The sequence below is a fragment of the Ochotona princeps genome, chromosome 11 (genome assembly GCF_030435755.1).
Source record: "Ochotona princeps isolate mOchPri1 chromosome 11, mOchPri1.hap1, whole genome shotgun sequence".
In the NCBI taxonomy this organism is placed as follows: Eukaryota; Metazoa; Chordata; class Mammalia; order Lagomorpha; family Ochotonidae; genus Ochotona; species Ochotona princeps.
The window spans coordinates 42,768,672-42,786,176 of record NC_080842.1 but is presented as its reverse complement, the minus strand read 5'-3'; the positions used below and the strand labels follow the sequence as shown (position 1 = coordinate 42,786,176).

The following is a 17,505-nucleotide window of genomic DNA, read 5'->3' as shown; positions in this document are numbered from 1 at the left end:
CTTGTGTAGCCTGTAATAGACTAAGCATGACCCCCTAAAACTGCTATGCTGTAGTCCTAAATTTTAATTTGGCTGTGTTTGGCGATAAGGCCTTCCAAGAGGTGGTTAAGGTTAAATGAAGGCTGACCCCCACAAGTGATATCAGTAGTATGCATGGTCACAGAGACTACATGGGCATAGACCGAGTAGCTGGCATCTACACTCCAAGGAGAGATTTCAGGGGAACCAATCTTGCTGGCAACTTGACCTTGGACTGTCAGTATCTGCTGGCTAAGAACACTCTGTAATTTGGAAGCCCTGACTGATCAAGAGAATGACACAGAAGGCCTATGGAACACAGAAATGAAAGGCAAGCATATATTGGAGGAAAAATGATGCCATGTGTAATCTTTTTTTTAATATTCATTTTATTTTTATTGGAAAGTCAGATCTATAAAGAGGAGAGACAGAGAGGAAGATCTTCCCTCCATTGATTCACTCCCCAAGTGGCTGCAAGCCTCTTCTGGGTCTCCCATGCAGGTGCAGGGTCCCAAGGCTTTGAGCCATCCTTGACTGCTTTTTCAGGTCACAAGCAGGGAGCTGGAAGGAAAGCAGATCTGCTGAGATATGAACCAGCACCCATATGGGATCCTGGCATGTGCAAGGAGAGGACTTCAGCCACTAGACTACCACGCTGGGCCCCATGTGTAATCTTTTTATAGTATTTTCCACTAATATTTTGAGGATCTTTTAAAAAGAATATTCATTCAATTATTTGGAAGGCAAAGTTAGAGAGAGAGGAGAGACACAGCGAGAACTTCCATCAGCTGATTTTCTCCCCTAATGGCCATGATGGCCACAATGGCTGGGCCAGGCCGAAGCCAAGGAGTTAAGAGCTTCCTCTGGGTCTCCCAAGTGGATGCCAGAGGCCCAGGGGCTTGGGCCATCTGCTGCTGCTTTCCCAGGTGCATTAGCAGGGAGCTGGATCAGAAGAGGAGCAGCCAGAACATGAACCACTGCCCACATGGGAGGCTATCCCTGTAGAAACCAGCTTCACCTTCTGAAAGCCTGCTCCTTTAAAAAAGTTCAAAGACTTCTGCACCAAAATATATTTATCTTTTAAACTCAATTTTCCATGAGCTTTTTGAAGTTCCCATGTACATAGTGTAAGGCACATTTTAACACATAAAACAGCTTTTGAAGTATCAAGTGTACAATACATAGAAGTCACCAAGTAAATATGAGGAAAGCCAGCAGCAAGTGAACAGGATTTGGATTAGCTACAAGGCTGTAAACTTTTGACTGTAGCTGCACGTACTGGTTCCACAGTGGAGTTATTGGAACACTGCCACCACTGCACCCTCAGTCAAATGTTGCACAAGCCTGGGAACTGATAAATTCTAATGGCACTGTCTACAATGTGTTCCAAGGGGTAGGAAAGTTACACTTGGAAATGCAAAGGAAAGCAAAATTGGATTTCTGAGTGATCACTGTTCCTATTTCTTTGCTGATGGAGCAAAGAAAACTTGGCTACTTTGAGGGACACATTGCCGGGGTTCCAGGTGCTGTGGGCCAGGCCACTGCAGCTCCTGTGATGCAGCTGCTGTATACCATGGAGGGGCTGCAGTGCAGTGGTGAGTAGAAAGGACAGGGCTGTCGGGTACTCAGTGTGCCATCCCAAAATTCATGAGGCCCTTGGAGATGGGGTCTTGGGAAGCTGACTGATTTCAAGAGGTCTTATGAGTGCACCACAGTGACTATGCCAGGGGCTGTGGGACAGAAGTAAAAGTCCATCTCTGCTCACCTGAGTCAAACAGCCAGTGTGCTGGCAAGCCCTTATGAGGACTCCTTCAGAAAGCGTTCAGTTATTTACAGCATAAGACCCCTCGCTGCCAAATAACGATGAGACGAGAAGGGAACAAATAACTTTATTTTCACACTATCTTCTTTTCACCTAGTTGTTGCCAACTCTAACCCTTGATTCCTGACATGTTCAACATTTCCATGATCACAGCTAACACTAGCATAAGGAGGAAATGAGCGGCTCACCCCTGAAGGCCCAGTGCATGCCAGGAAGGAAGCCAGCTCCCTGCAACCTACACACATACTCTTTTTTCCTCTTCAGCAGGGAAGACCCAGGCAGGAGGCCCAACCGCTGCTGCTATGCTCCTGCTACTCCCTCCAGGGGAACAATGAAACCATATTTTGTGTCTCAAAATGGAAAGTCTTGACTTCAACCAAAGATCATACACAAACAAAGCTCAAAACCCCTGAGGCCACTTTAGCAGCTTTCACATTTTAAGTCCCATTTCCATTCTGGGAGGAGGAACTCTTACCCACCATTAGGGTTTTTCTCATTTTTTTCCCCAACAGCAGAATTACACTGGAAGAATAAACTAGAAAAAGAAAAGCAAATCTCTAACCCTGGGATAACTCTTAGACCTCCAGTGAGATGAACATAGAGAACACAGACAGCTAGCTCCCTGCCCACCCTCTGCCCAAGCCCCACCCTGCCCACGTACCCTCCTTTCTGGATGCTTGGACACCATGTACCCCAGGGAGCAAGTTCCAGGAGGAAGGGCTCCAGGTGACTAGCAGAGCTGGGGTTGATGTGGCCCCTCGGGTGGGAACTGGGGCTGGCACTGTGGGCACCACCATGTCAGCCTCTGGAACCCACCAGGGGGCCCAAATTCGTCCTTCATGACCGGATGCCCAGCAGGGCACTGCTCCTTCTGGTAGATCTGGGTGTGCTGCTGCTTGCCCTGCAGTTTGTCCTGAAGCCAGTTTGTGCTGAACTCCACCACGTGGTCCACGAGGGCTTCTAGGTGTGTAGGACTCAGAAGTGACCCAAGGGACAGGGGGTGAACCCTGGCTCTGTACAGGACTTCGTTCTTGATGATGTTCCCTGAAACAGCGCACAGAGAGTAAGATGAGGATAAACACACCCACCAAGGGAGCCAACCAAGTGGAGCGGGCGCACTGAAGGTGGCATGGCAGCCACAGGGAAGTACAGCAGAAGACCTGAATTTGGCTATGCCACGAACCACAGGTTCCAGGGCAAGTCTGCAATCTCTGTCAGTTTCTGTCTGTAAAATGGGTTAGACTATTCTTGCCTCCAAAGTTATTATGTGGATGAGATGGAAATAGAACTCAGGGACAGCCTCCGTCATAGCAAAGAGATAATCCAAAAGGGCCTTGGCCCCTGATTTAAATCCTACCCATGTGGCCTTGGCAGGTCGCTGAGCCACTCAGTGCTCCCAGCTGTTCCCCGTCTGTAACACAGGAATGGTTTACCTCATTTCTGTGAGCAGTAAAGGCTGAGCACAGGGGCTGGTACCTTGACATATCAGTACTTAACATATATGGACTGTTCTTACCATGCAAAAGGTGGAAAGCTTTATGAGGTATTACAGTCCTGTTCTTCTATTCCTGCCTCATTCTCTACAGAGTCAGCCTTGAACTCTCCTTCTATAATCTGGAGCTCTGTTTCCACAGTGCCTTTACTAGGCATTTTCACAATCCATGCTTCCAGGATCATGAGACAAGATGCTGCCTCAGGGAGGAGCAAGCCTGCCCCAGGCCAAGGGTTCCAAGCATCCGCAGGGAAGGGCTAAGCTGAACCAAGAACTCTGAGGTCAACCGCTGGCTGCACACAAAGTCATTAGCAGATAACTTGCATTCATACTCTATCTGCTTGACTTAACCAGCAATGGACCCTTTTTGTTTACCTGTTTTCTAAATAAAGGGACAACTACTACCTTATCTTACCACACAGTAATGAGCATGAGACTATGTGCCAACACAGTGCAGTTCCACGAAAAACACTGCCTGCTGTGATGGCTACTACTGTGCCACTGGTTCGTAAAGCCCCTTTGGGAACCCTCTTTGCTCCTCCAAACACAGGGACCTCCCCTCCCCACCTCCCAAGGCTCTAAATGATGACGCGAGACCAGTGTCTGGTGAATGCCCATCACGAAGGAGCTCTGCCTGCTGCAGCAATGCCACACTGTACATATGGAGGGGACTTTGTCGTGAGCATCCTGCCCGACGGCTTCAGCATTCACTTCAGGAATAGTATATTCTCCTAATCCAGCTAAGTGGCTGTTATCTATTTTATCACATGGTTCAGTTTTCTCCTCCACTTCCAAATACTTATAGGTCATTTGAACAAAGAGGGGAAGCTGCTCCTTCACTCCAATCTTACATGTGCAGGTTCTAATAAGAATATAAGGTTGGCCTGAGACACCTGTGCCTTCTACCAGAAAGTTCCATCTATCCAAGAGCAGCACTAGCAAACTATAGGACTTCTGTTCCCAGCAGGGCCTCATCAGGTACCTATATATGCTGGGCTATGTGTAGGGCAGCAGAAGGCACAAGGGAGCATGAGCATGACCCCTGCTCTTTAATACGTCATACTTCAATGCAACTATTAACAAGTTAACACCTGGGGCTGGTGTGGTGACTCAACAGGCTAATCTTCTACCTGCAAGCACCAGTATCCTGTATGGGTGCTGGTTCATGTCCTAGATGCTCCACTTGCAATCCAGCTCTCTGCCTGAGAAAGCAGTAAAGGATGGCCAAAGTCCTTGGGAACCTGCACCTGCATGGGAGACCCAGAAGCAGCTCAAGGCTCCTGGCTTTGTATTGGCTCAGCTTCAACTGTTGTGGCCATTTGGGAAGTGAGCCGGCAGTTGTAAATCTGCCTTTCTAATAAAAGAAAAAATAAGTTAAGTCTTTTTGAAAATACAAAACAACAATAACAACAACAATCAGTGAACTCTGGTGTCCTGTGTCACATTTTCTTGGTTCCATCATGCTCTTGTCACATAAAAAAGTATGTGTGGGGGCGTGGCTAACAACTGAATTTTAAAACCAAGAAAGTTAGAAACTACAAAAGGGCCTGTGTTGGACATATCAGATTAAGCCACTACCCAAGACCCTGCATCTTTATGTAAGTGCAGGTTCAAATCCTAGCTACTCCATTTCCAATCCAACTCCCTGGGAAAGCAGTGGAAGAAAGGAAGGAAGGAAGGAAGGAAAAAAAGAAGAGAGAGGGAGAGAGAAAGAAAGGAGGAAGGGAAGAAAGGAAGAGGGAGGGAGGGAGGGAGACAGGGAGGGAGGGAGACAGGGAGGGAGGGAGAAATAAATGCCTAACCTAACACATCCATTGGGGAAAAAAAAAAAAAGACAAAAGAAATACAGGTGATACGTTAAGCTGCTGCCAACAACAATGGCATGACTGGGGGGTGAGTCTCATGACTCCCTGACAAATGGCTTTTCCAGGAGCAATTCTGTGCAGCCCGTCCCTTTTCCATAGCTCATACCTAACCCTGAGAAGTATCTCTGGTCCAGCAGCGTGTAGCAGACAGGCTGGGCCTGGCTCAAAGCTTTCAGGGCTTGTCCTCGATGGAACTTCTCAGACAGGATGTCAGAGGTGGGCCTGACCACTGGGGAACAACTCCAAGACATCTGACAATTATAAAATGCCAGAAAGCCACCACCGCCAAAATGAAGGACCAACCTGAAAGAAAGCACAGGTCACACATACACACAGTTATCCCAAGTCAGGTAGTTTGCTTATACAGCTAATACGTACAGTCACATCATGTGCACAGCTTCCAGCCTCCAGTCTTGATTCACCTGTGGAAAGCAGGACCCTGAAAGAGAATGTATCTTGCAGAACCATAAACCTCTCAAGTCTGGAGGATCCAGAAATGGATGCAGAAGAAGCCCAGTCTCAGGCTAGACTTATCAAAAAGACATAGCTAGAGGCAGGCATGTGCTGAACTGATTAAATTTCTTGGTATATTCAAATCCCACAGAGGAGTGCTTGGGTTCAAGTCCCAGCTCCATTCTCCAATGCAGCTTCCTGCTAATGTACAACCTGAAGGAAAACTGGTTCAAGCAGTTGAGTTCTTGCCACTCACTTGGGAGATCTGAAGTTTACAGCTCCCGAGTTCAGCCTGGCCTAGCCCTAGATTTTGTGAGCACTTGAAGCGTGAACCAGCAAATAGGAAATCTATCTCTGTCCTTGTCTCTCCCTTCCCTCTCCTGCCTTCCCCAAACAAACCAAAACAAAACAGGACAAAGCAGAAGATACACCTCCCGGTACTCTCCTGAGCTTCCTGGATGACAAGGACCGAGCAGAGATCTCAGAAATACTGATACGTAACAGTGGGTTCCTTTGTAAGGGAAGACAGTCGAGCTGGATCTGGACTCTACACTGAAGAAGAAACCCTTAGAATCTTCTATGACAGTAAAAGGGAACTCTTGATGAGCAGGGACTCACTGAGTAGTGCCTGAAGCAATTATTCAAGGAAAAACACAAACTTAACAGAAATGAAATTAACAAGGTAGAGGAGAGACTCCAACCCAACTTTGGCCATGAAAGCCATTGCCATTTTTGACTTTGTACTAATTCAGATATCTGCTACTCCTTTCCCACAGCTTGCAAATGTTGTGCTGTTCCAGTTGCCCACCAATCCCTCATGGCCCCTCCCCCCAATCCCTGCCCACCTACCGATCCCCTGGGCTCTGACAATCCTATCCACAATCCCTCACGGCCACCCTCCACACTCTTCCACTTCTTCCCTCTTTCTCCTCACTCCCCTGCAAGTGCTGTGACTTTCCCGGCTGGCTCCCTCCTGTTCTTCATCTTGCCCCCTTCCCGTTCCCCTTGTAGGGATCTCCTGCCAGGAGACATTTCCCTTCTCTCTCTCTCTCCCCCTCCACCCCTGCTCCCATTCCTACCTTGGTGGAATAAAAGAACCTCCTAGATACCTCGTTGCTTCTGGTACTTTGGCTCTGTGACAAATGTATTGTGAAAAGAGGACTTGGCTGTGGGAATTAGCAGCATGTAAGGCCTTAATGTGTATAAAAACTAACAAAGGGTGTCAAGACAGGGGCGACAGAGAAAGAGGAATGTCAGCTCCAGACGGATTGTGGTAATGTGTGGCTGAGGCCGATTCAAGGATTACAAAACACCTCCTACATCTAGCTATTTTAGCATGTATTTAGTATCAATTGCATTATTTGATATCTAACTATAGTGCAATTAATATTATTCACTAATTTAATAATCCAGAATAGAAATACTGAACCAACCAGCTAGGTAAACTCAGGAGTTGAGTGGATATATTGGAGAAAAGAAATAGCAGGTAGCTCATATCCTGGGGAAGCAGCTACAGACACCACTCACATGGGAGAGCTGGATGAAAGCTCCTGTCCAGGCTGTGGTCTGACCCAACTCTGGCCACTGCAGCCATTTGGACACTGTACAAGCAGATGAAGGATCTCGTGCTTTCCTTCTGTCTCTCAGTAATTGCATTTCAAATAAAATAAATATATGATTACATCTTTAAAAAGAAAATAAAGGTAGCAGGTAAAAATGTTAATGGACTTATCCCAAAGGTGAGGAGAGTGAGCAAAAAATTAGATTGAATGATGAGAAGAATTATTAATGTTGATGTAATTTAAAACTTTGTAGTAAATAACTAATAGAAAAAAATCACATTTCATTTAAAGAAAAAATGATTACTAATAGAATGAAAAGTAATGGCAATATGTCTGAAGAAACTCAAGAGTCATGGGTATAAAAGGAAGAAAAGAAACTTGGTACATTCAATAGAAGAAAACAAAGTCCAATAAACAGCCCATGGAACAAAATCCAAATTCCACACTTCTCGCATTTCCAAACAGAGTTTTCACTGGAGTTTCAAAGGTCACAAAAACTTCTTACAAGAAACACCTCAAACCACTGAGAACCAAGTTTAAAGATATGCCTGAAATGACATGGAAAACACTAAGAAACAGATAAATTGCACAAACAGTGGCAAAACTGTTAATGCAAAGAAAAATCTTAGCTTAAGAGTGAAGGCAGAGAAGTCCTGTGCTGCCTGACAGTGATGCTGCCTCCGCGAGGAAGACCTGCAAGACAGGGAGGTGATGCAGCAACACACATAAACCCCACATGCTTCGTGAGAGACAAGGAGAAAACGTAAAACCTGTACCCACCCCAGGAGACTTGGCTGCTCTTTCCAAGCTTAGGAAAAACAAAAAGTAAGAAACGCAAAAAATTTCAGTTACCAAAACAACAACTGAGTTCATTTGTACACAGTGTTAATGACTGAAGAGTTAATGCTTACTCTTCATACTATGTTCCTAAAAAACTTCTTCAGGAAGTCTTCATCTAGATACAGAAAATGTTAACAATGGCCAAACTCAACAGATGCCAAAGTTGAAAAGTTACCGGCTGTGCTCATGGTCTGGGTTGGTATCTGGCCTGGCAGCTAAGTCATCAGTTACAACACTGTAGCTCAAGGAAGAGTGCCTGAGTTCAGGGCAGGACTCAGCCCTCCCTCCAGCTCTCCGCTCGTGCAGAACTCGCGAGGTGGCAGGTGCGGCATCCAGTGGCCGGGTTGTTGCTGTCCACTAGGAAGGCCTGAACTGAGGTCCCAGTTCAGGTACTCTGGCTATCCAGAGAGTGAGCTAGTGGATAGCAGCTCTGTATCTCTTAAATTGTTTGGAAAAATCATCCTAAGCCCTAGGTAGATTAGGAAATACTGACCTGTATGGAAAGAGAACATAAAGCTAACAATAATAAAATAAACCCAGATAAGCCCAACAAGGACAATGACACTAAAGGATAGAGCAAAACACACCATGTGAAAAATGAGGATACAACTTGACAACAAGAGATACAAAAGCAATGAAGTGATACATGTTTATTTTCTGATGCTAAGCCATAAACATGAAATCTGGGCAAGGCTATTCCATGGAAGGTTGCTCCTGTTCCCCAGCTACAGGCCAAGCCAAGAATCAGTAGGGAAAACTACAGGCAACAGGAGGTTTGCTGAGAACGCACTCCTGGCTCATCTCAGCTTCCACAATGGACCCTCCCTCCTCCCCTAGTTGTCCTCTTGAGAGAATACAAAGCCAGGAACTGTAACTGCACCTTGCTGTTTGTCTATGGACAAAACCAATATGCGGCAAAGTACAAGGCTGGGGGATCACAAGAACGTGGGGCCAGAACCTGGGAGCTGAGGCAAATCCAACTCCCCTCTCCCTTTAACTTGCAATTATATGAGTCAAAAAATTCCTTCACCATGTAAGCTACTCTGAGTTGTTTTTACAATTAAATAAAAAAACACCCTATGACCATTATATCACATCACATGGGGGGGCATGTGGTGCAGTGATTAAGATGCTGCTTTGGATGCAACATCCCATACCACAGTGCCTGATTTTTCTTTTTAAAGGGCTTATTTATTTTTATTGGAAATGCAGATTTACAGAAAAGAGAAAGATTTTTCCATCCACTGGTTCACTCCATAAGTGCCTGCAATGGCTGAGCTAAGTCGATCCAAAGCCGAGAGCCAGGAGCTTCTTCCAGGTCTCACGTGTGGGAACAGGGTCCCAACATTTTGGGCCATCCTCCACTGTCTTCCTAGGCCACAAATAGGGAACTGGAGGGGAAGTGGAGCAGCTGGGATACCAACTGTCACCTATATGGAATCCTGGCACTTGCAGGATGAGGATCTAGCCACTGAGTCATGGCACTAGGCCCTAGTACCTAGGTTTGAGTCCAGCTTCCTGGTAATGTGCATCCTGTAAGGCAGTAGGTGATGGCTCAAGTAACTGGGTCCCTGCCACCCAAATAGAAGATCTGGACTGAATTGCAGTCTGGCCCAGCTCCAAATGTTGCAGGCATTTAGGGAATGAACAAACTAATGGAAGATACCTCTTGTCTTTCAAATAAACTTCAAAATATTTTTTCAAAGACTACAACTCACACACACACACCAAATAAAAACCTTTAAAAGATAGAAAATGTGTGTGTAGGAGCTGGGATTATGGTGTAGTGAGTTAAGTCACCACCTGTGACACCAGCATCTCCCATCAGAGAATCAGTTCAAGTCCTGGCTACTCCACTTTTGATCCAGCTGCCTGCTCATGTGCCCAGGAAGGCAGTAGATGCTGGCTCATGTGCTTGGCCCCTGCTACCCACGAGGGAGACCTGGATGCAGTTCCAACCTCCTGGCTTCAGGATCCTGGCCACTGTGATCATCTGGGGAATGAACCAGCAGATGAAAGATTCTCCCTCTCCACAAAGATAACTCTGAGGTAGAAGACAACTTCTTCAGTAAGAGGAAATATTTGAACAAATACTCATAAGAAATACTGACCATTAACTACATAAAATAAAATTCTGGACCACTAAAAAGCACATGATAGTCAAAGAATGTGGCATAGGCTTGGGACAACACAGATAACATATACCGCCAAGATGAACAGACGTCAAAGAAATTGACAGAAGTAAATAAGCAACCTGATGACAATGACAATTCAGGTTAAGCCAGTTTTATAAGGCCATAAAAACATGTGGCTTTAACAAACTTAATTGTTTTTAACCAGCAATTACTTCTCTGGGAACAGATACTAAGAAAGAATACCCAAACAAAGAGTTTTATGCACAAAGATATTGTTCTCAACATTCACAGATTAAAACTGGGAAAATCCTGCCCTTAAATTCAGAATGCATGAGTCAAGCCACAGAATGTTCTTGAGCCCTTCTGCTATCAGTGCTGTGTTTGCTGGAAAAGCATCCTCCTTTTCTAAGCTATTCAGTGTGCTATGAAACCTCTTTTGGATGCAGACCAGAGTCTATTTTCTTTTCTAATTAATTAATTTGAAACTCAGACTACAGAGACAGATAGGCAAGGCATGAGGAAGGAAGAGAGAGCTATTCCACTTGCTGGTTCAGTTCCCAAATGGCTGCAATAGCCAGTGCTTGGCCAGGCAGAAACCAGGAGCTAAGAGCTTCATCCGGGACTTCTACGTGGGTGGCAGTGGACCAAACACCCAAGTCACCTGCTGCTGCTTTCCCAGGCCCATGAGCAGGGAGCCAGATTAGAAGCAGAGCAGCCTGGATGTGAACTGACACCTGTATGGGATGGCAGCATCACAGACGGCAGCTTAAAATTGCCATATATATTACAACACAGGCCTCCATAGTTCACCTTCTATTATGAATACATATGGGAGGTCTTCAGAAAGTTCATGGAAAATGTGTATTACAGGAATGGTGCCATGGCCTAGTGGCTAAAGTCCTTGTCTTAAACACGCTGGGATCCCATATGGGTGCTGGTTCTAATCCCGGTAGCTCCACTTCCCATCCAGTTCCCTGCTTGTGACCTGGGAAAGCAGTCGAGGATGAAAGAAAAGCCTTTGGACCCTGCACCCACTTGGGAAACCGGAGGAAGTTCCTGGCTCCTAGCTTCAGACCAGCACAGCACCGGCCGCTGTGGTCACTTGGGGAGTGAATCATCAACTAAAGATCTTCCTCTCTGTCTCTCTTCCTCTCTGTATATCTGACTTTGTAATGAAAATAAAATAGATCTTAAAAAAAAAAGAAAGAAAATGTGTATTACAAGTAACCTATGTAAGGAGTTCAGAATGTTTTACATCAAAGTAAACTTATCTTTAATTCCATTTCCCCACAACCTCTTCCAAGTACCATTGCACAGCAGTGTCTCCTGTCTCTGGGGAGCAAGCTGGAGGACCCCACTGCCTAGGCCCCAAGGAAACCGCAGAACCTGCAAAGCCAAAGACAGCTGCATCCTTACCTGGGAGCAGGATCCCTCCAGTCCCCCCTCTTGTTGGCTTTCTTGGCTCTGGAGAACTCATTCACCCAAACGCTGCCAAACAAGCCAAAGCTGACTTGCAGCCATCTCTCAACACGTGTCGCGGGGCGACGTGCCCCGAGACACTCGGGACCCTTGTCTCCATCCGGAATGGCAAGCTCTGTGGGATGGGAAGCCTCCTGTCTGCTGGGCACATTGGCCTGCCCTAGGACTGCAGCCTTCTCCTCCTGCAAAATCTCTCCTTTCCCGAGAGACTTTGGGGGTGCATCATCACCATGGAGCCCCAATTCTTCATCTGGATCAAATCTAAGGAACAATTTCTTTCCATGGACCTGGAAAGAAAATGAACATGGTGCTCAGATTTACTCAGAAAAGGACGGAAGAGGGGTATGCCAATATTTATTTTACTGTAAATTGTTTCCTTATCTCCTCCCAGAAGCTTGTCCCACAGCTAGGATTAGGGCCCTGTCTTGCTTCACAGCTTGGTGAAGCACACGGCTTTCAAAACAACTGGAATCAGTGGAACAATTATAGCATCAAAAAAGCATATTGATGAAGTAGCAGGGTCACCCTCCATGTCCAACAACTGGTGCCAATTTTTTTTCATGGATCAGTGAAAATTATAAAGACAAACTGTCATTCCGGAAATGACCAGCACACAGAGAGACATCATCTAACGACAACACATTGTGTAAGGCAGTATCTCTTTCCACACACCCACAGCACACTGGACTTGATAAAAATCACAAGAGAACTCATGATTCAAAATCAAAATCTTAAACACCAAAAAAATAAATCAATCAGATTATCACTGTTAAACACATAGGCAAAAATTCACCTCATCACAAAGAACATAATTTTAGTCAAAGAAAATGAAAACTGGAAATGTGTCAAAATGTGTCAAAGAAGGTTACAGCTGATTTGTGCTCTGTTTTCATATTGCCAATTCCTCCTATGGGACACCAGCATGCCCAGATGCCAGGATTCTGCACAACCTGAAGGTCAGGCAGTCTTTCAAAGACTTAAAGCATTTGCCACTTATACTGGAAATACCTCTGTGTGTGTGGGTGTCCACGCGCGTGCACGGGTGTTTGTTTAAGATTTAATCATTTACTTGAAAGGCAGATTTACAGAGAGAGGGGGAAGAAAAAAAAACAGATATTGAGAGAGAGATTTGAGATTCTGGCCACTGGTTCACTTTTCAGATGCCTGTTAGTGGTTACGGTTGGACTAGGCTGAAGCCAGGACCTGGAACTCAATCCAGCTCTTCTCAACATGATGCAGGGAGTCATATGGAAGCCAGCAGCTCTGCCTCCCAGGGTGCATGTCAGCAGGAACTAGAATCAGAAGCAGAGCCAGGACTTAAAGCCAGGTACTCTGATAGGGTATGGGCATTCTAAGCAGTGCCTGCCCCCTAGCAGCATTGTTCTTCATGTCAAAAGTGGAAACAGGGGCCTGGCGGCGTGGCCTAGCAGCTAAAGTCCTCACTTTGAACGCCCCGGGATCCCATATGGCCGCCGGTTCTAATCCCGGCAGCTCCACTTCCCATCCAGCTCCCTGCTTGTAGCCTGGGAAAGCAGTCGAGGATGGCCCAAAGCCTTGGGATCCTGTACCCAAGTGGGAGACCTGAAAGAGGTTCCTGGTTCCTGGCTTCGGATCGGTGCAGCACCGGCCGTTGCAGCTCACTTGGGGAGTGAATCATCGGATGGAAGATCTTCCTCTCTGTCTCTCCTCCTCTCTGTATATCCACCTTTCCAATAAAAATGAATAAGTCTTTTAAAAAAAAAAGTGGAAACAACTGGGACATCTATCAACTGGTGAATCGACATTACTTCTCAAACAATGTCTACCGGAATTAGAACTGGTGCCCATATGGGATCCTAGCGTGTACAAGGCAAGAACTTAAGCCACCAGTGTACCGAGCCAGGCCCGGCTCATTCCCATTTTACCACTGAAGAAATTAGGGCTGAGGGACTGGGCAACTTGCTTGAGATTACACAGTCAAGAAAGAACAGAGGCTGTGTGAACAGCCCATTCCCCTAGGTGTCATGTGGTGGGGACATAAGAATGACAAGGACACAGCCCTTCCCTACGTATCCACCTGCTCCATTCCACAGGCAGGCCAGTCAGCAGGAAGGCTGCGGAAGAGGGGGCTCAAGGTGTCCTGGAAACATAGAGGATCCTAAAGCAGGCAGAACAGGTTACGCAGAAGGGGAAATTGCCAAGCAGCATCCAAAAGACAGAAAATAAACTGGCCATGGACACAGGCAGGGCTAGGCGGAAAGGGAGCCCTGCTCAAGCTGATCCAGCAGCAACTTGAGAGCATGAGCAACAAAGGCTATTGGAAGAGCTGCTGGGGTCCAAGGGCAGGGCAAGAAGGTGGGAGAGCAAAGCAAAACGCAGCCCAGAGTACACTGGGAGCCCTGCTCACGGCAGACAGGGGCGAGCCGGACTCAGGGCCTGCAGCTTTCCTTACTGCCCGGTGATCCCAACTAGAGGTGCTTGTCAGGCATGGCTAATGAACCAGAGGCACTCTAGACTCTGAATCAGGGGCTCCACAATCCAAACTGAAAGATGAGGAGCAGGGGGCAGTGTGGTGGCTCAGATTAATCTTCTATTTGCAAGCACTAGCATCCCACATGGGCATCTATTCGTGTCCTGGCTGCTCCACTTCCCATCTAGCTCCCTGCTTGTGGCCTGGGAAAGCAGTGGAGGACAGCCCAAAGCCTTGCAACCCTGCACCCACGTGGGAGACCTGGAGGACGTTCCTGGCTCCTGGTTTCAGACCAGCCCAGCTGCTACCATTGTGTCCTTCTGAGGAGTGAACCAGTGGATGGAAGATCTTTCTCTCTGTGTCACTCCAATCTGTAAACCTGTCTTCCAATAAAAACACATAAAGACACAGACAAGGAGATGTCTGGGGTTCCCAGCAGTGACAAAGCTGGGACTTTTTAGGACAGATTCCAGATTCCAGGGAACTCACCTGGGTGTCTTGGAGCCACAGAGACTGCATGTCGGGTGGGTGTAGTTTCTTGCTGCTGCCCCCGGTCTTGACCACCTGCTGGCCCACGAAGGGGGAGACCAAATGGTGAAACTTTCTCACAGACGGCCCTTCAGGCATGGCTGCAAGCAGAAACTGGCAAAGGAGACCACTGCTTAGCTCAGTTCTCTCCTGAACACGGTCCAGCATGAAGTTCCCAACAGTTCCACAGTTGGTGGCATCAAGTTCCTCTGATGCCACCAACTATGAAGCAGACAGGGTGTAGAAGGCAAAGTGCTGGGGAGCGGTGTGGGTCAGCTCACAGATGTGGGCTTCCTCCTTTCCCTTCCCAACCCCGCAAACACTCATCACGCACCTAAAGTTTGCAAAGCACTCCATAACAAGCACCATCCATGTAGATCCCAGCAGTCAGCCCTTGGGTCTTCCTGCTTGGACTGGGGACCCCTACACTCATCTCCAGGCTTTCTCTGTCCACAACCTTCCTCTCTCCCACAGATGTGGATGGGGCTTTCCAGAATCTCCACCCCTTAATGGGTAGGTGCACGAACCGCTCTGAGCACTGAGTGAGTGCAATCAGACAAGCCAGTGCAGAGGACGGAGGGGTGGCACCTGGCATTAACTACAGAACTGGATCCTTAATAATGAGACACACATGACCCTGTGCGATAACCTCGTAGCTTAAGTCCTCGCTTTGAACGCTCTGGGATCCTACATGGGTGCTGGTTCTAATTCCAGTGGCCCCGCTTCCCATCTAGCTCCCTGCCTGTGGCCTGGGGAAACAGTTGAGGACAGCCCAAGGCTGTAGGACCTTGCACCCACATGGGAGACCCAGAAGCTCCTGGCTCCGGGCTATGAATCGGCTCAGCTCCAGTCGTTGCAGCCGCTTGGGGAGTGAACCATCGGATGGAAGATCTTCCTCTCTGTCTCTCCTCCTCTCTGTATATCTGCCTTTCCAATAAAAACAAATCTTAAAAAAAAAAAAAACTAAAAACAAAATGGGACACAGTTATGTAGTTGTGGTTTCTGTGGTCCCTGCCCCAAATCTCAGATGTACTGAGAGTCACCCACACGAGGCAGCAGTAGCATCGCGACAAGAAGTCTGTGTGGCTCTTGGCGGTCTGCGTGCATGGCTCTTGGCATATGGCCCCCACCCTGTTTTGGGCTGCCTAAGGAGCTCCTTAACCACCCTGTTTCCTCACCCGCACCATGACTCTGTGGCCAGGGGCATACACTAAAAAAAGCCAGTGTTCCTGCCAGGTGCATCTCAGAAACACATGCTCACAGCTTAGTCGGGGGCACAGAGTCACAGAATAAACAGGTTTCCACTAAGTCAGAATTTGAAGAAGTTCTGGAAGGATCCTGGCTACTCCTTGGGCAAGATGCAGCCCATCTGGAAGGTTCTGGAGCCACCTCCTCGGGACACTGGGACCTGCCTCTTCGAGGTAATCTTGTCCAGCAAGACAAGCAGGTGTCAGGCCAGGGCGCTGCCCACCCAAGTGGGGGGACCCTCCCCGCGAGGGGGTTACTGCTTACGTCATATGGCTGGGGCCCTGCGGGAGAGTCATAACCTCCCATGGAAAACCTACAATATTTTCTGTGCGCAGCTCTCTTCAGAGGGGCGGAGAGCAGCGGGCACAGAGAGGGGACTGAGGGCCACTGGCCACTCAGAATAAATAAGTTCACCGCGGACGGGGGCTGGGCGTCGGGGAACCCTTCCTAATTTTCCTGTTATTTAGTTTTCACTCCGAAGCTAGCCGCGGTGCGCGCCCGTCTGGTACAGGCTCCTGCAAGGCGGGGAGCTGCATCGCGCACACTCCGCGGGGGTCTCGGGCCGGGTGCCGCGCGGCCCTGTCCACGGCCACTCCTCGGCAGGCCCCGAGTTCAAGCGAGGCTCCCGCCGGGCCAAGAAGGAGGGCGAGTGCGGAAGGAACGAAGGCTGCGGAACTCACCGGCTCCGCGGCGGCCGCCACAGGCCCGCCTTGGCTCCCGTACGCCGCTCGCACTCGCCCTTCGTACGCCAACCCAAGGCGCACAGAGCGCACGGCGCACCGGGGCAGGGCGAGTCCCCGGCTCCTCCCCGGGCGTGGGCGGAGCTCTGCTCGGGGATTGGGGCGGCGGGGCAGACGCCGAGAACTGAGAACATAGCTGTGAGAGCCTATCGGTTTCGGGGACTGGGAGCTGGAGGCTGCAGGGAAGCACAACACCCAGTAAGGGAGCTGATCCGTGCGTTACTGAAGGGGAGTATTTCGTTGGGTGCAGACAAAAGACAAAAAGCTGTAAGACAGAAAGCTGTCTTTTGGTTCTGCTCCTCCTCCAAGCCCGGTCTGGGTGAAAAGGCTTCGGGTTGTCAAGAAGTTCTCCTGCAGTTTTTAAAGGTTGACTTTTTTAAATTAAGTTTTCACTGTCAGTTTATTTTGTGTTAAATTTTTATTTTTTTTTTTAAAGATGATTTGTGGTGCAGCAAGCAAATCCCCCTTCTGAAGTGCAGGCAACCACTATGGGTGCCAATTCAAATTCCAGCTGCCCCTCTTCCGATCCAGCTCCCAACTAATGACCTGGGAAAGTAGAGGAAGATAACCCAAGTGTTTGGGTCCCTGTCACCCACGTGGGAGATCCAGATGAAATTCATGGCCTTAGCATTGGGCCAGCCCAGCCCTGGTCATTGCAGCAGTCTGGGAGGTAAACCAGTAAATGAAAGATCTCTCTGTTCCTTCCTCTCTGTAATTTTTCCTTTCAGGAAAAAAAAAAATCCCTCCCAAAAAAGATAAAATAATAGATTATTCAAAGATAGAATATGTCTTGTTACTGTTGGTTCTCTATGGAGAATGACCAGTACTTTCAAGAAGTAAGCAGGAAAGTTTTGGGAAGTACCCAAGCAGGTGT

The 17,505-nt window shown here is 47.8% G+C and overlaps 1 protein-coding gene across 1 annotated transcript; it reads right to left on the bottom strand.

Annotated features, from left to right (window-relative positions):
• Nucleotides 1-1,491: 1,491 nt before the first annotated feature.
• NEIL2 (nei like DNA glycosylase 2) lies at nucleotides 1,492-16,663 on the bottom strand. The gene is made up of 5 exons (XM_004579299.2): nucleotides 16,572-16,663; nucleotides 14,605-14,744; nucleotides 11,604-11,953; nucleotides 5,304-5,500; nucleotides 1,492-2,884 (listed from the first exon to the last, which is right to left on the bottom strand). The coding sequence occupies exons 2-5, from the start codon at nucleotides 14,740-14,742 to the stop codon at nucleotides 2,571-2,573; spliced, it is 999 nt and encodes a 332-aa protein (XP_004579356.2). The 5' UTR covers nucleotides 14,743-14,744; nucleotides 16,572-16,663; the 3' UTR covers nucleotides 1,492-2,570.
• Between the last annotated feature and the right edge of the window lie 842 nt (nucleotides 16,664-17,505).

Excerpts from the sequence above, each read along its gene's own strand:
- NEIL2 (XM_004579299.2), bottom strand. The coding sequence starts at position 14,742 with ATGCCTGAAGGGCCGTCTGTGAGAAAGTTTCACCATTTGGTCTCCCCC. Across the intron at positions 11,954-14,604 it reads TGTGGCTCCAAGACACCCAG|GTCCATGGAAAGAAATTGTT; the intron begins GTGAGTTCCCTG and ends TTTTCTTTCCAG. Across the intron at positions 2,885-5,303 it reads GAGATACTTCTCAGGGTTAG|GGAACATCATCAAGAACGAA; the intron begins GTATGAGCTATG and ends GCGCTGTTTCAG.